This window comes from Pseudochaenichthys georgianus, chromosome 21 (assembly GCF_902827115.2).
Source record: "Pseudochaenichthys georgianus chromosome 21, fPseGeo1.2, whole genome shotgun sequence".
In the NCBI taxonomy this organism is placed as follows: Eukaryota; Metazoa; Chordata; class Actinopteri; order Perciformes; family Channichthyidae; genus Pseudochaenichthys; species Pseudochaenichthys georgianus.
This window is the reverse complement of record NC_047523.1, coordinates 30,664,641-30,680,485: the sequence shown is the minus strand read 5'-3', so window position 1 is coordinate 30,680,485 and position 15,845 is coordinate 30,664,641. Positions and strand designations below refer to the sequence as shown.

Below are 15,845 nucleotides of genomic sequence, written 5' to 3'. Positions count from 1 at the left end.
CTGCCTTCGCAACGGCGGCCCTTCGCCCAAGCTGCACCGAGCTCTGCTAGGTTCATAGTACCAGGACAGCAGAGGTCGCAGCCCGCCCCGAGTCCCAAGCCCAGGCAGGAGATGAGGGCGAGTTGGCCTAGAAAGGACGGATTATTGACGGGTCCGTGAAGCCACCGCCACACGCATGCGCAGTGCCGGCTGGGGCTTTAAGGGCACCACCGGCACGCGCAGGCGCAGTGCCGACTGGAGCCGTGAGGGCACCACCGGCACACACATGCGCAGTGCCGGCTGGAGCTGTAAAGGCACCTCCGTCACGCGCATGCGCAGTGCCAGCCGGAGCCGTAAGAGTGACATCCCAGCTGGCTCTAAGGAGCATACAGCAGGAGATACTCACGACGTATGCCTGGGCTTCTCAAAACAGTTATAATGTATCTGTTTTCACAAACCCAGAGAGAGTCAACCCATATTCTCTCTCTCCTAGAAAGAGGGGTTTTATCTATAATGTCCACCGAGCGGAGTCAGATTACGGAGGAAAATGTCCTCGTAAAGCACCCACTCAACATGGGCCTCATAATAAAACTAAACCCCGAACGCCACGGCGTACGGAGAGTTTTGGTTGTTATGAAATGCGTAGTGGCACTACACCCGACTTTTCCAGTGCGGGACGCGCCTACGGGTGCAGTCCTTTCACGGAAGGTGGTCACCACGGATGCGGGTCAGACGGGCTGATAGGGGATTTACGAAGGTCGCCCGGTGAGAGGTCCCTAGAACAGAGATTTCCAGCGGGCACACGTAAACCACCCGGAGCTTTTAGCGGTGTTCCCCACCCAAAAACGCTTCCTGCCTTCTCTCAGAGGACATCATGTCCTCGTGAGGACAGACAACACAATATCGTGTATGAACCGCCAGGGGAGGTTACGTTGTCTCCAGTCACACACACTGGCACACAAACTGATCCCTTGGAGCGGCAGACGTCTCCTCTCTGGGCACCTAGGGACAGAATTACTGTCGAAAGGTGCACCACTCTATGCAGACTGGACTCCTCATCCAAGGATCGGGAGTCTGCTGTGGGTGCGTTATGGCGGAGCCGCGTTAAGTCTGTTCGCAAAAGGAGAAAATGCTCAATGACAGCTGTTCTCTTTAATGCACGATTTAAACGCACCGTTAGGCGGGGACGCACTCGTACACGATTGACCTCCGGGTCCTCTGTACACGTTCCCACCCCTGATTCTGTTACCCTTAACTCTGGCCAGAGTGAAGGAGCAACGCCACACACTTACTCTGATGTTTCCACCCTAGCCCGCAATATACGGGCTGGCGGAGATATATTAGCTGCTGTGCGGGCAGCCATGGCAGCCCCCACCTCGCAAGGACAGATTGTCTCAGGCGGGGGGGCGATCCTTCACCCACGCCCAGAGCGCGGGCACTATGGGCCTGACCCGTGAGTGGTACAATCTGAATACAGTGGGACTCCCTCAGAAGGTGATAAACACTATTCAGAGTGCGAGAGCTTCCTCCACCAGGTCTCTTTACGACTGTAAGTGGAGGGTGTTTGAGGAGTGGTGCCTTCAAGAAGGGCACATCTCTTTTCAATGTCCTGTCGGGGTGATTTTATCATTCCTACAGGACTTGATCGATAAACACAGAGCTTTCTCCACGATCAAGGTGTACCTGGCTGCTATTGCTGCATTCCATGTGGGCTTTGAGGGTAAGACGGCTAGCCAACATCCTTTGGTTTGCCGTTTTATGAAGGGAGCGCGCAGGCTCCTCCCTGTCTCCAGGTCGCTGGTGCCCTTATGGGACCTGGCAGTGATTTTAAATGGGCTCAAAATGACCCCATTTGAACCCCTGGAAGGAGCTGACATGAAACATCGGTCACTCAAGACAGTGCTGTCACTGGCCCTGGCATCCGCTAAACGGGTCAGTGATATCCATGCACTGTCTGTACATCCCTCATGCACTCAGTTCGCCCCAGGGCAAACGAGAGTGTTGTTGAAACCCAACCCTGCCTTTACACCAAAGGTGGTTGGTTCGTGTACCCCGATTGACATTGAGGCATTTCCTCCGCAGCTGGTTTCCTCCGGGGAGCAGCAGCAGGATCTATTGTGTCCAGTCCGGGCTTTACACACATATATGGACAGATCAAAAGAGCTTCGTCTTAATGACCAACTCTTCGTGTCCTGGGCTAAACCTCACAAGGGTAAGCCTGTTACTAAGCAACGACTATCCCACTGGACCGTGGAGGCGATTGCTTTGGCCTATACGAGTCAGAATCTGCAAGCACCTTCGGGTCTGCGGGCTCACTCGACTCGGGGGCCTGGCTACATCCTGGGCTTTGTTCAAGGGTGTTTCCATCCAAGACATCTGTGCAGCGGCAAGCTGGTCTTCGCCGCTCACTTTTGTCCGCTTTTACAGGCTAGACGTCTCCGCTCCTAGCGTGGCCCGAGCAGTGCTGGGCACCTTGTTGAGTCGGGACTCCACCTGTTAAATTCTGGTTGATCGGTGATCTTCGAGATAAGCTCGTCTGGCAATACGGGAGCTACAATATCCCATAGTGAGACATCGAACGGATTGTTATGAATAAGAACTATAGGTTACTTACGTAACCCCAGACTCAGAGTAACATGAAGTGAGATGTCTCACCAGACGGCCCTCCTTGCTATGGTGAAGCGAGAAGAGGTGCTTATTTTGAATGACGCATGCGTCGTGGCGCAGGCTACTTATAGGGGGTGATTTCCCCTGACGTTGACGCCAAGATCACCAGCCAATCAGGATTGGCGTAATGAGATTGATGCTTCTGTTTGCTCCGCGATGAGGCGCATCCCATAGTGAGACATCTCACTTCATGTTACTCTGAGTGCTGGGGTTACGTAAGTAACCTATAGATATGAGCGTTAGGGTTTCATTGAGATATGTGTGGACCTATAACAGGTATAATGGCGCTCTGTGTGTGTGTGTGTGTGTGTGTGTGTGTGTGTGTGTGTGTGTGTGTGTGTGTGTGTGTGTGTGTGTGTGTGTGTGTGTGTGTGTGTGTGTGTGTGTGTGTGTGTGTGTGTGTGTGTGTGTGTGTGTGTGTGTGTGTGTGTGTGTAAACGTGCAGGGTACAGTGATTTATTTGGGTAGACAAGTCGGCTGCTTTGGGGAGCTCATTATGTTTCAGCAGTCTGGAGCGAGAAGGCCCTGCTTCAGCCTGATGGGGTTTCGCTCCCTGCTACACGGACTGCAAATGGAATCTAGATGCAGCACAAGAGGGAGAGATGTTCACACCTAGATATAACTACTATGCACAACGAGGCACATACTTATAAAACCATTTTCCCATGTGCATATAGGGCCCAGAAAATCTAGTCAAAGCATATTGAGAAGAATACACACATCCCCACCTGCCTCTGGCTGCTCAATAGCCCATGCAGCAGGGTCCGTGTCTGAGATCGGCAGCCCATTTCTCTCCCTGCGGCAACCTTATCTCTGCCTCTCCAAACTGCCCAGTGATAAGATCCAATAGATTTTTCTCCTTAGGGATAAACTGTGTGTTTCCCTTTCCAAAAACATTAGCTTTCCTGGCATTGAGATGTTGTTTTACCTTGGATGGCATTTGTCGGACTGATTCAAACCATTTAGTCAGAGCAACAAGTCAGGCTGGATGAGGAAGATGGGGATGATTTATTTTCTTAAATAAAGGTCTGATGGCAACATCTTTAAAAAGCATTGTTTAAATGTGGTGTTGTTTTGAAGCAGTATAAGGCTTTAAAGTTAATATTACTGCCAACAGAGCAAGAATGCCTTTGGTCTGAAACAACATGCTGTTTCCTTTTGTGGGGAGTGCCTTTTGTTGTATTGGTTTCCTTCAAAAGACATATAAGTCAAGTGAACTGGAAATACTACATTTATAAACTATGCTTGTATACAGTAGGGTATATTTGCCTAGGGCTGTTGTTGCGCAATGCATTATTAGCATAAAGCCTTACAAAGAACGAACAAGGCTCTCCTTTTTATTTTATTCAGAGGAAGAAATAACATGTGTTCCTTTTTCACATGCATTAGACTATTTTTCATGAAAATTATAGAGGCATGCTCCACATTAAAAATATTTATTTTTTGCCCATTGTGTGATCCCATACTTTATCTTATACTATGGCCAGTGGCAAGAAAAACATCTCTGGAATACTAATGGACTGATAATGGACAAGTTATAGGCAATGTTAAACCAACAGGGAACATTCAAGCTTTAGTGTTAGAGAAGTTGTTGCTGAATTTATTGTATGATTTACAAAAAACAGTGATGCTCACATGTGTGTCCTCCCACTGATGCATCCCATATTGAAGCAGAGCAACGGGATGGTGACCCAACATCTGTTCACCAACTGTGCAAATCCGTCTATCTGTTATTTCACTCTGCTATTTATTTTTGACTGTGTTGAATCACCCTCTTCTATCCCCTGTCCCTTTTTCTATTAAGCTGCAATGAGAAAAACACCCTTGTGAGGTTAATCTATATATTATGTAATTTCCATAATAACTCCCTTGTTTTCATAGATAACAGTCATAGTGGTAATGTTTCCATTCGCTCTTTCCCAGCCTTCCCTCTTCCCCCCCCCTCATTGATGAGCCACGTGAAGTCTCTCTCCCTCACTTCTTCTCTCTTTGTGTCTGTGTGTGTGTGCTTCTCTTCGATTGATGGGCTTTTTCCATTGTGAGAGACACAGAGGGTGGCGCAGGGCGCTGCAGGCTAGCATTGTCCCAGTGAAAAAACACTGTAATGTATAATCAACTTGTTAGTAATTACTGGTACAATATTGAGTAGCATTAGACCATTATATCAAGACTAAAGCCCTTAGTGAGAAATCATCTATGAGTTTAATCTTCATTGGAACATTAATGCTTGTTTATTTGAATTGTTCTTTATCAAAGACAGAGACAGAGTTGATACACTTCTTACTGTAATTGCTAACAAATGTTTGATCAAACACATGGTCAAAAGCGGTCTCTTTGGTACTTCCAAATCCCTGCAGTCACTGATGTGGATTGAGGTAGAAAGCCAAGTATGTCTGCAATCCGGAACAATCTGTAACTTTAAGATTCTGGCAGACTTTGTCACATGCGTGTCCTACTCGCCCTATCTCAAAGGAGCAGTGGAAACGGGGAGGCATGAGTGCGAAAACCTTTTCCACCCTGCTTGATGGCGGTTTTGAAGTTTTGTGAGAACACATTTTGGCCTCTCTACCTCACTAGGTTTTCAGAGCTTCTACTCTTTTCCTGGCTCAGCCCCCCAGCCTCTGAGCACCCTGCCAGAGCCAAAGAAGATCCCACCCAAGGGGGTTTTATGTCAGCGGCACAAGGAAGTCAGTTTGTCCACGCTGTACCAAATCAAACTCCTCCAGATGCACTTTCAATCAATCAGTGTTACATAAGCGTAAGATGTTGCTTCCAATATGGACACATTAGAGACAGATGATATAAAGTAATCATGGGAGAACAACTCACTAATGGCAGTCTGTTCAAAATGACTAAAAGCTTTACTCATTCCTGTTGATTTCCTAAATAGAGAGAAAAACAGTTGTGAAAGTGAAATGCAGTCCTTGAGCCATTACAGCCCATTAAATTATTCATATCGGTATTTTTTTTCTAGTACATATGTTGATGTGCTTTCACTTAGATATTCTGGTCAGTGTGCCTGTGTGGTGAGCATAGGTGGTGAGTCACCTAATGATAGCAGTGTGGGCTGCACAGAGAAAGAGCCACTTAAGTCTATCCAAGTTTACTAGTAAAAGGCCATTTTGATTGGGACCTATTACAGTTTCCAAATACGTCTTGCTGTAGGAACATACATTGTTATCATAATGAAAAATATATATTTAGAAATATTAAAAAGGTATATTAAAGCCAACAAAGTTTACAAATGAATGTCGAGGTGAATTGTAAGTATTAGTAGTATTACTTGTTCCGAGGGCAGCGCTCATAGAGGATGAGTTATTACCTGAGATAAGTGTCTCCCAGATCTTGTCCACAGAATACGAGCAGACAGGCTGCTGTTTCACGCTCCGAAACCCACAGGGAGAAGAAAGCAAGGGAGGATGATTACTCATTGAAATGAGGGTCATGATATGGAGAGCCTAAACGAAGTAAGTGCAGGAAATGTCTTTTTGAGATGAAAAATCAAGTGCTGGTAATACATGGGCGCAGAGACAGTCTCAAGGAGTTTTAGATGTGCAATATATAATGTATGTCTTGCATTACTGCGTTTCCTATAATCAAAACTGTACTGAAATCTCAGAATAGCCCCAAGATTGCCTGGAATGTAGCAAAATAAGTGTTTTCTGCTCACGGAGAGGAAATTAGTTTTGGTATAGTTTTTCCAGTAACCACTCAAGATTTCTGAAGTATGTTCCATAAAAAACTAGTCCCTTGTTTATCACCCTGTTTATATTATACCTAATTTATCATCAGAGAAGTTTAATTCTAAACCTGAAATTAGCTTGCTGAATGAGTCACCATTCTCTTCTCATTAGCAGTTAATCATGGCAGCGCCTCATTACCTGTTATAAATGCCACTGATGCTGACACTGATGCACCCTCTCTTTTCCGACCGCCAGTGAATGTATTTGGGCGCTGACCAGTCCCTGATTGGCTAGGCGTGTGTATCTGTTGTTGGTGTGTAGGAAGGCCCCTGACACTCCTAAACCCCAGAGAATTACTGCTCAGGAAGCACCAGGAAAGATATATTGGCAACAGACAGGCACCTTCCCACACACATAAACTTTCGCCTAGAGCAGACAAAGAGGGTCCATCTTGTATGTCAGAGTGATTGTCAAGTGGAGATTAATGGGGGCTAGTGGGTGGCAGCAATTTAGTAATATTCTGATGGATTAAGTTGGAGAGACTTTAATACTTACTTACTCTGTTTAACAGCTATCGTGTGACCGTTGACATCTGCAATAAATCCAAAAAGAAAAGCGTTTTTATTTCCTGTCCCTTGCACCAATAGTGCTGTGTGTATTGAAACATCTAATAATAATCACAAAACATACAAAAATGGTTAATTTACATTCACCGTTCTTCACAGTAGAATGTTATGATGGCAATGATTCAAGATTTACTAAATATTAGAAAAAACTTGGTTCTGCTATGTTTTAGGATGTTTAATGTGTTTGGAGATTTCATCAGATTGCATGATAATGTTGAGATCTCCTAAAATCTATTTATTTTCCTCAAAATGGTATGTAGTGCAGCTTTCTTTGAGGTGCACTTTCCATATTCGTTTTTCCTTGAACGTGCCAGTGTCCCCGGAGACGTATCGATAATGAGAAGAGACAGGGGACTTGCCTGTTGTTAATGACTGATGGATAGCCCTTGAAAAGGACACCACGGATACATGATGAACGAGTCAGGAGAATGATTGAGTGTGACATACAAGGCCCCTTGCTGCTAAATACATTAGGAGCAACATTCATAATAACCCCTGTTTTTCAAATTGCTCACTACGGCCATCAGAATGATGAGAAATGCTGTGATGCCAAACTGCCTGAGTAGGTCCTGTGACACTGAACAAGGCAACGCTGTTACTGAGTGATTGAAGGGGAGGCGAGTACATCTTCCTGAAATGTTGAAAATGTATGAATTTCAAATATACATGTATATGTAATGTTTCATATTCCATAAAACAGTTGGGATAATCAATTTATTCCAATGCTTTTACTCTCCATAGTGCAATGCCAACACTTACATTTAATAACACTTGTGTGTTTCCTGTTTGTACAGCAATTTCGAAGCACTGGGCAGTGGCATGCTTTTAGGCACTGATAAACAACATGTGGTCTGTTTTGTTTCCTTCAGACCGCGGCTACTGTGACTGTGGGATGTGTGAGTGTGATGAAGGCTGGTTTGGAGATGCCTGCCAGTTCCAGGAGGAGTGTAACCTACCCAGCAAGAAGAGCAAAGCGCTTTGCAAAAACCCAGAGGGAGTGGTGTGCTCCAACAGAGGTACCACAAACACTCAGACAAATGTGTGTGCACACAGGCGCACAGGCAGACGTGCACATTGAATTTGACCTACACACATACATACAGAATTGCAAGAAAATGACACCAAAGCATTAATAAAAACCTGCTCCAACCAATCAGCAGACCAATAGACACAACATACACACATAACTAGAACTTGAAATAAAATTTTTAATATTTTGCTTGAGGCAAAATGATTTACTTATACAGCCTTTGCATACATTTTGTTCATGTATTTCTTTCGTTTTCTTTTATTTCTTTTCACTTCCATTCGTTCTCTTTTAAGAGCTTATTATTAAATCAAACATAATACAGTTTTTCTCGATTGCTAACACACATTTTTTTTTAATTGCTCAGTTTCTCAGAACACTAAACACAATTCACAAAACCACACACCCAAAGTGCAAAACACCTTATTTCTCCTGCTAAGTGAAGAACTGCACTCAAAACTACATAAGCACTTTCCAAATGCAAACTTTAGCACCAAATATAACACTTCATTCATAATACTATGGTTTGACCACCCAACTACACACTGCTGAGCATCATCTAAAGCACTTCCATCTGTTATGGGCTGTGCTCTGTACAGAGAGGTTTCTGCAGAGAAAGATTGCTTGAGTTTACAGACATATAGTAAATGAAGAAATACAAATGAGTTGTTGAAAAAAATCATATTGTATTCAAAGATAACATTGTGCAACATGCATCTCAGCACATAGTTACTCTGCTTCGGATCTCTCTAAGTGTGATGGCATTGTTTGCCCAAACCCAGTTTGTAGCTGCTGCTGCCTGTGCCTCATTGAACATCATTAGCCTTCCACCTCTTTGTTTCTCAGTCCTTCAGATAAACAACAAAGATATAGTGGTTGGTCAGTTTCTGTGTTGCATACAAGTGAGTTTACCACAGTACATTGTGCAGGGTTGTTGTATAGTATGCAACATGCCAACAATTCAATTACAGTAATGAAGTAAATACGTTTCACACAACAGATATAAGCACTGATATATCATGAATTATGCAGAGCTGAAAACTGGTAACTAACCTGTTTCATGTCTAAGTGTCCGGATTACAGAGGTGACAGTAAATCGGCTTAGATTAGGCTGAACCCTGTGTCCAGCCTCTCTCATCGTCACACCATGGTTGATAACATTTCATTTCATTAGAGAGTACTCTTCTTTGTCCACGTCCTCTCCCTCCAGCTATACCTCTACCTCTCATTCTTCCTCCTCTCACTCTCACCCACCTCTTCCTCCTCCTCTCACTCTCAGCCCAGCTCTTCCTCTTCCTCTTCCTCTTGCTTCCATGTTGACTTCCATTGTTGCTGTAAGAAAGTACTCACCTGTGGTCTTTTTATAGTGCTAACATCCTGATTGATGAGCCAACAATGATGCTATCAGGTGTTTGGTCAGGTGGAACGTGTTTCTTGATCATTGGTCCATGTGTGAGGCATTTTGAATATCAGTGTTTTAAACAACACGTGACTTTATGTCAGATTCCTGTGTCTTACGTGGAGAAACATGTGCAGTGGTTTGCAAAAAGTGCCATGTTGATTCGCAAATTGTGTGAAAAGCTGAAAACGTGTTTAGAGTTTTGGAGATTTGAGCCGATGTTTTGCTCTTTGAGTGTCAGTTAAAATAATTGTGCTTTATGTAGAATTTTAGTGTGTTAGCAATCGAGAAAAACTGTAATTAAAAGGAATTATTAATGCTAATAAAGGCATTACTTACAATTTATATTTGTTTCGGTTTAGGACCGATTCTTGTGATTTCTTTGTTCTCACACATATCAGATGAAACAATCTCTTTTTCGATAACACCAGTACATTAACCCATTTATACCTGAATGGTCATCATAAGGAAGACTGATATGTTGAATAACAGTACTGTGTGTAAGTATTGATTATTCAATTAGTTTTTAACCTCCAAAGCCAGAGCTTATTTGAGTCACACAGTCCCAGTTTGTATGTTTATGATATGGCATAGCATCCGAAAGCCCCTGCACACACATACACAACCGCAGCAGTGACACCAGTCTACATCCGTTGACACATGATGCCTAGACGGTGTCTCCAAAGCACATCTGTAAACCAGCTGGGTTATTGTTGTGCAGGGCATCAGAACATACACACATCCTCCGATCCCAACCACACACAACATTTAAACACACCCACATATTGGACGTTTTCCAACAAATGAGCTTAAACTGTGTCTAAAGCTGGTGCATCTTTAATAGGCACTTGCCACTGTGGGAGCTGCATGTGTAACAATAAGGACAACAGGGGTCTGGTGACTGGACGTTTCTGTGAGTGTGACGACAGCGAGTGTCTGGACGAGGATACCGGAGAAGTGTGTGGAGGTATGGCCCGTATCCGCTGTCTCATCCCCCCACTCATCCACCAAAAGTACAGCCACCTGAGTTTAACATAAGTCTTTCAAGGACTGTCTATCTTTGTCACTCTGTTTGACATAAGCAAATACATTCCCCTCATGCGTCCGTGAAGGTTAATGTGAAGTTTGAACTGTTGTCTCTCGCTAACATGCATTGTTAAACTCATCCCTGTTCCCCGCAGGTTGTTCCAGTGCCTGATCACAATGTTAATTAAACATTTCCTTTTCAAAGCTAAATAATGGACTTAGCGTATCAGGCCTAGGTCAGAAAAACAGAAAGCTTAATTTTTTCTAAAGCTAGACTTAAAAAGGTGGCAAATAAAAATGGTGTTAATCTTAATTTGTATAATTAAGAGTGATATTCATTTTGAATAATGACAATTTTGTAAAAATACAGGGCTTTGAAATAGTATCCAGCCATCTTAAAATCCTAAACACTGAATATTTAAATGTGTGTTTAACTGACGGCTAATCTACTGATAAAGGTGAACTCATCAGCTGTTTCATGTGCATTCTGATCTGCTTCCAGGCCATGGCCAGTGTTACTGTGGAAACTGTTACTGTGCTCCTGGTTGGCATGGAGACAAATGTGAATTCCAGTGTGACATCAGCCCATGGGAAAGCAAGCGGAGATGCAAGGCTCCAGATGGGAAAATCTGCAGCAACAGAGGTCTGTTTACCAGCCTCAAACCAGTATTTCAATTATTCTCAGATTTGTTATTAAATATTTTTTTAAACCACCATCTCAAATGTATAACATCCAAAATGTACAGTTATGGAGAACAGCTATTTTCCAACAGCCTTTATTCGGATAAATAATATCATTGATTCACAAAGAAAAACAAATAGAGGAATGGTTGCCAGGAATTTCTGCCAATGGTTAATTCCATCAAACCCATTTGAGTCCATGTCACACTAGTGACAATTGAAATTGAATTATGTTGCCACGAAACAGGAAACAAACATCATAAAAGGCATCAGGTGATTTCCTGTCTGTTATCTCAGGTCACTAGGAGGAGGAGACACTATCCTGGTGCAGTGCAACACTGGGGAAGAAATTAATGGAGTTGATGCTGAACAAAGATTCAAAGAAATCTTTGATTAGTCACAGTTTTTCCCACGTGTGACAAAAGAACCCAAGTTGTCTTCTGCTATCTGACTATGACATATAAAAAAGAGACACTTTGACATCCATCTTTTGAACTAAGAATGAAGAAAGGGAAGAGACACAGGGGAGAAGAAGAAATACAGAAAAGAAAACTGCACAGAGAAAAGATTGGATGAGAAATCCTCATGTAAATGTCACTGAAAGTCAACAGAGCTTGGCGGACACAGTCAGAGAAATAGCCTCACTAACGTAACTCGAGTGATCCCGGGATTTCAGTAAATCTCTTTCAAATTAATTTCAGTGGACTGGCTGAGGGCTGGCTAAGTGGTCGGGCTAAATGATAGGCTACATAGACAGAGCCTGATGGTTTATGGTTAAGTGCACAGCTGCAGCATGGACAACCATCCACTGTGTTAATGGTGTAGTACCATAGTACGCTTCTTAAGTACAGAAAAGGGCAGTCAAAGGTGTTACAATTTCAAAGGTTATCGGAAAGAAAGAAAATATAGGATTGCAATTAAAACGAAGTCCATCTCAGTTCAAATTACCCTGAAAACATTTTCTCTGCTTCTCTATTAGCTTGTCAGTGTTTTACAATTCTTTACAATCCTTATTATGTGATATTGATAAATGAATTGATTCCTTTTTGAAAAATGGTTGTACTTTGGGAAAAGATGCAGGTTTCAGCTTAGATGTAGTTCTCGTCCTCTATGGATTGAACAGCAGCTACATTGGTGAAGAAAGGAAGAAACATTAATCAGTTTCATGAAATCTCAAAGATTTGACAGACAGCAACTATAAACATGTTACATATCGAGCATCCGTTTACAACGTATCTGCAATAAGTGGATATAACCTTATCCTGGCTAACAGTATTTAAAATGTATGGAAGAAAGTAAAGTATATCATATTTTCACATTTCTGGCACTAATTTTCTTCATTCTATTACATTTTTTAAAGTAAACCTAACTGATGCACTTCTCAAAATGCTACCACTACCACTGCACTGGCAACAAATGTCAGACTTTGTCAGTTGTGTGACCCTTGCTCAAAATATAAAATCCTGTTTCGCTCCAGTCCCCGTTTGGTAAAACACAACGTCACCCTCATCTCTCCAATCTGCTCTATTCACACTGATTATACTACTACAGCTACTATTGATTATAATGGGAAATATTATGAATTCCTATATGGCATGTTACCACTTTGTTCTGAATTAATCCTCCTTTAACGCATTGTGAAGATCAATCCTGGTGATTATGGTGGATGGATCATGGAAGGTGATTGCGCAAGAGGGTTGATTTCATCACCGACTATACAGTAGACGTATTTTTATGAGAATGTGAAACATCTTCCTTCTCTATTTGTCACAATGCACATGTTATGTCACGTTTGTAGTTTTGTCTGTGTTGGTGTTTTTCTTGTCTTTGGGTTTCCTGTCTTATTGTGTTAAGTGTTCACCCCCGTTTCCTGCCTGTCTGCTTTCTGTCTGTTTCCCTCTCTGATTACCCGATTGTGTTCACCTGTTGTCCTTGTGTTTCTCCTCCCCTGCCCGGCTGTTTCTCGTTGTCATGATTACCCCTTCTTGTATTTAGTCTTGTCTCTGTCTGTGTTCAGTGTTGGGTCATTGTTTGTTGGTGACGGAGTTCACCGGAGAGTGTTCTGTTCTGTATCCTTGGAATAAAGGGTTTCTCAAGAGTTATCTGCATTTGGGTCCTGCTTCCTTCACTCATCCGTGACAGAATGACCCAACCTGAAATGGACCCAGCAGATGACCCTTTTGAGGTGGAGCTGCAACAGTTTTCTTTTCCTTTGGAATGTTGCCACAATTGGTGGAAGGAAGCGTCCAGTGTTCGGCTGAAGGAGGCCGCCCTGGTAGAGGCGCACCGGTTGGCGATGGAGAAGCCCGACTTGGTGGAATTCTTACCTGACTGGATGTTGGACTTCCTCTGGAGGTGTGAGTTCCAGCCTGCTGACTACAGACGTCTCGGAGTGTTCCGTCTGGAGTCAACCTCTGCTTCTTCCCCAGTTCCTGCTCCTATTCATGAGTCTTATGCTGGAACTCGTCAGGCTTATGGAGGCCCACGGAGCATTCAGGCGGCTGCTAAGAGGAGTCGTCGCAAGACCAGACAGGGAGCCCGGGCCCCAGCAGCCATGGTCCCAGTACAGGCGCCAGCAGCCATGGTTCCAGCCTCAGTACGGGCCCCAGCAGCCATGGTTCCAGTCCCAGTACGGGCCCCAGCAGCCATGGTCCCAGTTCCAGTACGGGGCCCAGCAGCCATGGTCCCAGTCCCAGTACGGGCCCCAGCAGCCATGGTTCCAGTCCCGGTCCCAGCAGCCATGGTTCCTGCCCCAGTGCAGGCTCCCGCAGCCATGTTTCCGGCTCCGAGGCCGGCCCCAGCGGCTATGATCCCGGCTCCGGGAGCGCCCTATACGGCCGTGTTTCTGGCGTCGAAGCTGGAGCTTATAGACAGGATTCTGGCTTCAACAGCCATGATTCTGGCTTCAATTCCGGTCCCTGCAGCCATGGTTTCAGCCCCAGTTCTGGCCCCAGCAGCCATGGTTCCGACCCCAGCTGTCTTGGTTCCAGACCCAGAGCTGGTCCCAGCTGCCACAGTCCCATCTCGGGTTCCCTCCTCTGGTTCCTCCTCGAGTCCCCTCTTTGGTTTCCCTCTCGAGTTCCCTCTCGAGTTCCCTTCTCTAGTCCCTCCTCTAGTCCCCTCTTTAGTCTCTGTTCGAGTCCCCTCTCTGTTTCCATCTCCAGTTCCCTCTCGAGTTCCCTCCTTTAGTCCCTCCTCGAGTCCCCTCTCTAGTTTCCCTCTCGAGTTCCCTTCTCTAGTTACTCATCTAGTCCCTCCTCTAGTCCCTCCTCTAGTCCCCTCTTTAGTCTCTGTTCGAGTCCCCTCTCTGTTTCCATCTCAAGTTCCCTCTCCAGTTCCCCCTCGAGTTCCCTCCTTTAGTCCCTCCTTTAGGCCCTCCTCTAGTTCTCCTCTAGTCCCCTCTGTAGTCCCTTCTCGAGTCCCCTCTCTGTTTCCATCTCCAGTTCCCCCTCGAGTCCCCCCTCGAGTTCCCTCCTTTAGTCCCTCCTTTAGGCCCTCTAGTCCCTCCTCGAGTCCCCTCTCTAGTTCCCCTCTCGAGTTCCCTTCCCTAGTTACTCCTCTAGTCCCCTCTGTAGTCCCTTCTCGAGTTCCCTCTCTGTTTCCATCTCGAGTCCCCTCTCCAGTTCCCCCTCGAGTCCCCTCTCGAGTTCCCTCTCGAGTTCCCTCCTCTGGTCCCTCCTCTGGTCCCTCCTCGAGTCCCCTCTCTAGTTCCCCTCTCAAATCCCCTCCCTCCTGTCCCGTTGGAGGTCCTGCAGAATACTCTTCTGCCGGGGGTCCTGCCAACCCTTTCTCCTGTCCCGTTGGAGGTCCCGCCGTCTACTCCCCTGCCGGGGGTCCTGCCAGCCCTGTGTCCTGTGCCGTTGGAGGTCCCGCCGTCTACTCCCCTGCCGGGGGTCCTGCCAACCCTGTGTCCTGTGTCGTTGGAGGTCCCGCCGTCTACTCCCCTGCCGGGGGTCCTGCCAGCTCTGTGTCCTGTGTCGTTGGAGGTCCCGCCGTCTACTCCCCTGCCGGGGGTCCTGCCAACATTTTCTCCTGTCCCGTGGGAGGTCCCGCAGAAGACTCTTCTGCCGGGGGTCCTGCCAACCCTATATCCCGTGCCGTTGGAGGTGCTACCGGGGGCCCTGCCAGCCCCATGTCCATCACCGGTCTCGCCGGGGTTTCTGCCAACTCCTGGTCCTTTTCCGTGGGGGATCCTGCCGAAGCCTGTCCGACCGGCTCCGGTTTCTGTCCGGCCGACACCGGGTCCTGCCCGATCTCCGGAACGGGCCCATCAGCGCTTTCCTGCCCGGCCTCCTGATCCTGTCCGGTCGACACCGGCTCGAGCCCGGCCCCCTGAGAGCCGCGGTCTTCGCCCTCGAGCCCGGCCCCCTGAGAGCCGCGGTCTTCGCCCTCGTGCCCGGCCCCCTGAGAGCCGCGGTCTTCGCCCTCGAGCCCGGGTCCCTGACTCTTCCTGCCGCTGCCTTCGCCCTCGGACCCGGGTCCCTGACTCTTCCTGCCGCTGCCTTCGGTCCTCCATGGTCCCCACCTTGGACTCTGTTTTGACCCCGGGCCGTCCGCCCGAGACCCCTTCCTGGTTCTCTGCCTTGTCCCCGGGCAGTCCGCCCGAATCCCCCTTTTTGGACTGTACCTTGCCCCCCGGGCCGTCCGCCCGAGACCCCTTCCTGGTCCTCCGCTGTGTTCCTGGGCTGTCAGCCCAAGACCCGTCCTCCGGACCCCCTCCGCCCACCCTGCTTGGGGTTTTGGACTTTTTTTTTTTT

The 15,845-nt window shown here is 46.2% G+C and overlaps 1 protein-coding gene across 1 annotated transcript in view; it reads left to right on the top strand.

Annotated features, from left to right (window-relative positions):
* Positions 1 to 15,845, top strand: part of itgbl1 (integrin, beta-like 1) — a 50,851-nt gene that overhangs the window by 5,853 nt on the left and 29,153 nt on the right. Inside the window, exons 3-5 of the mRNA XM_034109632.2 lie at positions 7,825 to 7,971; positions 10,226 to 10,348; positions 10,910 to 11,050. Of these exons, the coding sequence (XP_033965523.1) occupies positions 7,825 to 7,971; positions 10,226 to 10,348; positions 10,910 to 11,050 (411 nt within the window). The remainder of the gene's footprint in view (positions 1 to 7,824; positions 7,972 to 10,225; positions 10,349 to 10,909; positions 11,051 to 15,845) is intronic.